This window comes from Acanthisitta chloris, unplaced genomic scaffold (genome assembly GCF_000695815.1).
Source record: "Acanthisitta chloris isolate BGI_N310 unplaced genomic scaffold, ASM69581v1 scaffold23882, whole genome shotgun sequence".
Taxonomy (NCBI): Eukaryota; Metazoa; Chordata; class Aves; order Passeriformes; family Acanthisittidae; genus Acanthisitta; species Acanthisitta chloris.
This window is the reverse complement of record NW_008660199.1, coordinates 532-4,374: the sequence shown is the minus strand read 5'-3', so window position 1 is coordinate 4,374 and position 3,843 is coordinate 532. Positions and strand designations below refer to the sequence as shown.

The window sequence follows — 3,843 nt, the reverse complement described above, 5'->3', positions numbered from 1 at the left end:
CAGAACCACAGACAAGGGAAAAAAACCCATCACCTAACCAGATTATGACTGTTGTCAGGAAAGCAAGGAGGCTTCCTTGATAGGCAAGCAGTATTTCCTCTGGTGGCAGCAGTGCTCCTGCCAGCCATCGGCTCGGGACCAGCGCCCGCCAGGCATGTGGGAAAGAGAGAGGAAAGGGAAGATGGACCTTAGCAACAACTGTCAAAGCAAAAATCCCTTACTTACATTTCAGGAAATAATCACGGCTCTCCAGGCAGGCAGGATTGTTTGACTTGTCTGGAAAATGGGACTTGGCTGGTGCTGCAGAGACAGGGACAGAAGGGTTTGATCAGCAAAAGAACAAAGACCACCAACAAAGGGGTTGCTGGAGCAACACCCCCTGCCCAGCACCCTGATGGTACCTCAGCCAGCATCCCTGCTCCCCCTGCACATCCCTGTCTGCTCCAATGTGGGAAAGGAGCCACCCCAGGAACACAGGCAGGGGAGGGAGGAACTGGCTGCAATTCCTACAGGCATCTGAGAAAATGAGAGAGAGGAGAGAGCTCAGGCTAAAGGAGAAAGCACGGGAGAGCTGCCACATCAGCTTTCTAACCCTGGCAGGTTTGGGAGACCACAGCCTGCTCCATGAAGAGGATCATCTATCCTGGGAAGAAGAGTCTCCCTTCATAGGAGGCCACTTTGGCCACTTGCCCCCTCCCGCAGGGCCCTGCCTAACTCCCAGGCTGTTTGTTGCCTCTCCAGTCTCCGGTCTCTGTGGAAAAATTCACCAAACCTCAAAGATGAGACATAAGCTGAGACAGGAATTGTGCAACGTGCAGGGAACCCGTGCTGAGCAGCTTCCAGGGCTGGAGGGAGAGGAGCCAGAGCTTGCAGGGGCCATCGAGCCTGTAGACATCTCCCACCCACGCAGGGAGGAGGGAGAGTGACCAGGAGACCTCTGGATGAACACAAACCTTCCTCCATCTCCTGGTAATTCAGCCCATCAATTCCTTTCCCCTTCAAGTGGTTCCGCTGGTTTTTGCAGGCAGTGGACAGCACATCTTTCATGGCGCCCACGGCTTGAGTGCACTTGGTGAAGTTCAGCTCGTTCTGGAAGCTCAAGGCCGGGGAGTGGTTTTCTTCCATGGCTACTTTTAAGGCCTGAAATTCCTGAGCCAAAAGAGACGGAGTTTCAGGAGGTTTCAAACAAGCCAAAGTTGTCTCTTGTTCCACAACCCCACCCAGCCCCAGAGGATTTGGGAACTGGCAGCTCTCAGGACTTGGCCCAAGGACAGTCTTGCGTAAGGGAGGAGAGCACTTTCCTGGCCACGTGTTCCTGGCACCTTCTCTTCACTCTCTTTCAAACCTGGACCCAGACCATTCCCACCTCACATGGAGCAGCATCTCCTCCCTAAAAGGTTTCCTCCTGCTGGGCTATCAGGGAGAGGGGAATGTTGGAAGTGGGCAGTGGGACATCCTAACTTCTCACTCTCTACCCCACACCCAGGTACCCATCCTGGGCAGCACAGCAGCTTCTCCTGAGTCACAGCCAGGTTGGAGGTGGGGGAGATGGAGGAGAAAGTTGTGGCTGCCTGCTCCCCCTGGGAGTGGGGAGGGAAGAGGACTGTGCCGACAGGAGTGAGACTCTGCAGCCTGCACATCCCAGGGCTCCTGGCACACAGCTTCATGGGAAATGGGACAAAACCCCAAACAACAACTTTACCAGCTCCTTCTTGCCCCGTCCCACCTGGAGGAAGCAGATGGTGTCAGTGCTTGAGACGTTCTCCAGGTTTTGCTTGCACTGGGCCAGCTTGGCTCGTCTCTCCTCCTTCCAGCGGAGATCAGCCTCAGCCTCCCCCAGCACAGCGGAGATCGGCCTCAGCCTCCCCCAGCATGGAGCGCTCCCCGTCCTCAATGAAACTTGTCACCTCCTTCTGGAAGGTCGCCAGGACCTCAGTGGCTTCTGCAAAGAGCTTCTCAACCCTTTCCCTCTCCTTTGTGGCAACACCCTGCGTGCAGGGAGAGGGGGGTGAGGGTCACTGGTGAGGGTGCAGGAGGGCACCCTTGTCCCCTGCCCAGCACCCACCTCTTAGCCCTGTGGGGTCCCCCTGCCACCCCCTTCATCCAAGACCTTACAGCTTGCAAGTCTTCACAGCACAGCTGTCAAGGGACCTGGCTGGGCACGACCACTTACTGCTGCACCACATCTGGTGTCCCCAGGTGGTGAAGTGACATGTTTGCACAAGGGCCAAAGGGGACAAACCCCCTCCCCCCCATAAGCCTGGGGAGAGAACATGCAAGAGCCAGGAGATGACCTGGCACGGTCCTTGCCCTCTTTCTTCTTTCATGTTGCAAACAAAAGCAACCAGAGATGCCAGGAGGGTTAGCAGAGATGAGGAGCAAGAATTCTCAGGGGTCGTTGTCAGGGTCACCATTGTTTTACAGAGCACTCACTCCCCTGTGGACAACAAGTTTACACCCCAAAATCTCACAGCCCCTTTGGCTCTGCTCCCCCAGCCCAGCAGAGCTGTGCGAACGGAGCGGAGCCATCACAGATACCTTAATGAGCTCCACCATCTTCTTGGCCTGTGCAATGGTGACTGACAGCTCCTCCAGCTCATTCTCCACATCACTGAGGAATTTGGCCTGTTGGGCCTGTGGATATGAAGGACAAATGTTGAGTTTTGCCCCCAATCCTGGCAGCAGGGAGCCACGGGGTACCCAGCCTCTCTCTTAAGTTCAACCCACATCCTCCTCTCTGACCATGACCTTGTTATCAGGCTTCGGGTAAGGGGTGCAAGGGGAACTGTGAGTTGTCTTCCTGTTTTCATTCCCTGCAACATCCAACCTGCAAACATCCCATCTCAGCTGGCTGGAAAACTGAAAGAGCAGTCGGGCTGCAAAGGGTCATGTCCAGCTCCACACTCCCCACCGTGGTCCCAGCGGAAACCAAACAAAACAGGCAGTGATTGCAGCAAGCACAGCTAAGCTGCTGCTCTTAGTGCAGGAAAAATCCACCTGGGACTGCTGCAGAAGCTGAAAGGCAGACCTGGAGCACTCAGAAACACGGCACAGAGTCCCCTGGAGGATTTTCTTTAGGAGCAAAGCAAACCAGCTCGGGAGCACAGGGGGCTGCATGGCTGCAGAGGAAGCACTGTCAGAACTGGTGTTTCCTGACGCACTATTGTTAGCACCAGTCATTGCCCAGCACGAGGACAGGTCCCTCGGGACCCAGGAGGGCACTGCAGTCCCCAACCAGGGCAGCTCCCCCTGATGCTCACCCCCTGGTCCTGCTCCCTGCAGTGTTTGTTCCCAGCGAGGGGATACAGGCACTTTCCCCATCCATCCTTTCCATCCCACAGCACAAGGGTGGTGGTAGAGACTGTGCAGGTGATGTTAAGCAGTGCCTGCTGAGGCCTGACAGCTCCTTGGGACTGGATCACACACACTTTCTATTTTAAGGCACCTGATGACTAATAATGTCGACAAAAGAGTTTTCCTGCAATCCCAGGAGCCCACAAGGGAGTGGGAGCTGGCTTGGGGCTGTTGCTGTGCTCCCTGCCAGCGTGTCCGCAGCTCCCAGGCTCTTCCTTGGAAAAAGCAAACCTTCCCAAGGTCTCCAAATGCCCCATGTCGATGTGGGGTGTCACCACACCACGAGCCTCACAGGTTCCCATCTGCCTACAGCCCTGCAGAGGCCTCACACACTCGAGGCAGCAGTGCCCAGGAAGGCAGCACCGCGTTGGGCTTGGAGCCTCTGCTCCTGGGGAGATTTGTGGGTGTGAATCTGGGAGGTGGTTGAGTCACATCTGGGAACGGGAGTGATGGAAAAAGCCCTGGTGCCAAAACACTGGGATACAAAGG

General features: G+C 55.9%; 1 protein-coding gene across 1 annotated transcript in view; it reads right to left on the bottom strand.

The window, feature by feature from the left end:
• TRIM47 (tripartite motif containing 47) overlaps nucleotides 1-2,634 on the bottom strand; it is a gene marked incomplete at its 5' end in the record, with an annotated part of 4,057 nt that extends 1,423 nt beyond the window's left edge. Inside the window, 5 exons of the mRNA XM_009069741.1 lie at nucleotides 226-294; nucleotides 948-1,149; nucleotides 1,727-1,831; nucleotides 1,863-1,988; nucleotides 2,539-2,634. Coding sequence (XP_009067989.1) covers nucleotides 226-294; nucleotides 948-1,149; nucleotides 1,727-1,831; nucleotides 1,863-1,988; nucleotides 2,539-2,634 — 598 coding nt within the window. The remainder of the gene's footprint in view (nucleotides 1-225; nucleotides 295-947; nucleotides 1,150-1,726; nucleotides 1,832-1,862; nucleotides 1,989-2,538) is intronic.
• Between the last annotated feature and the right edge of the window lie 1,209 nt (nucleotides 2,635-3,843).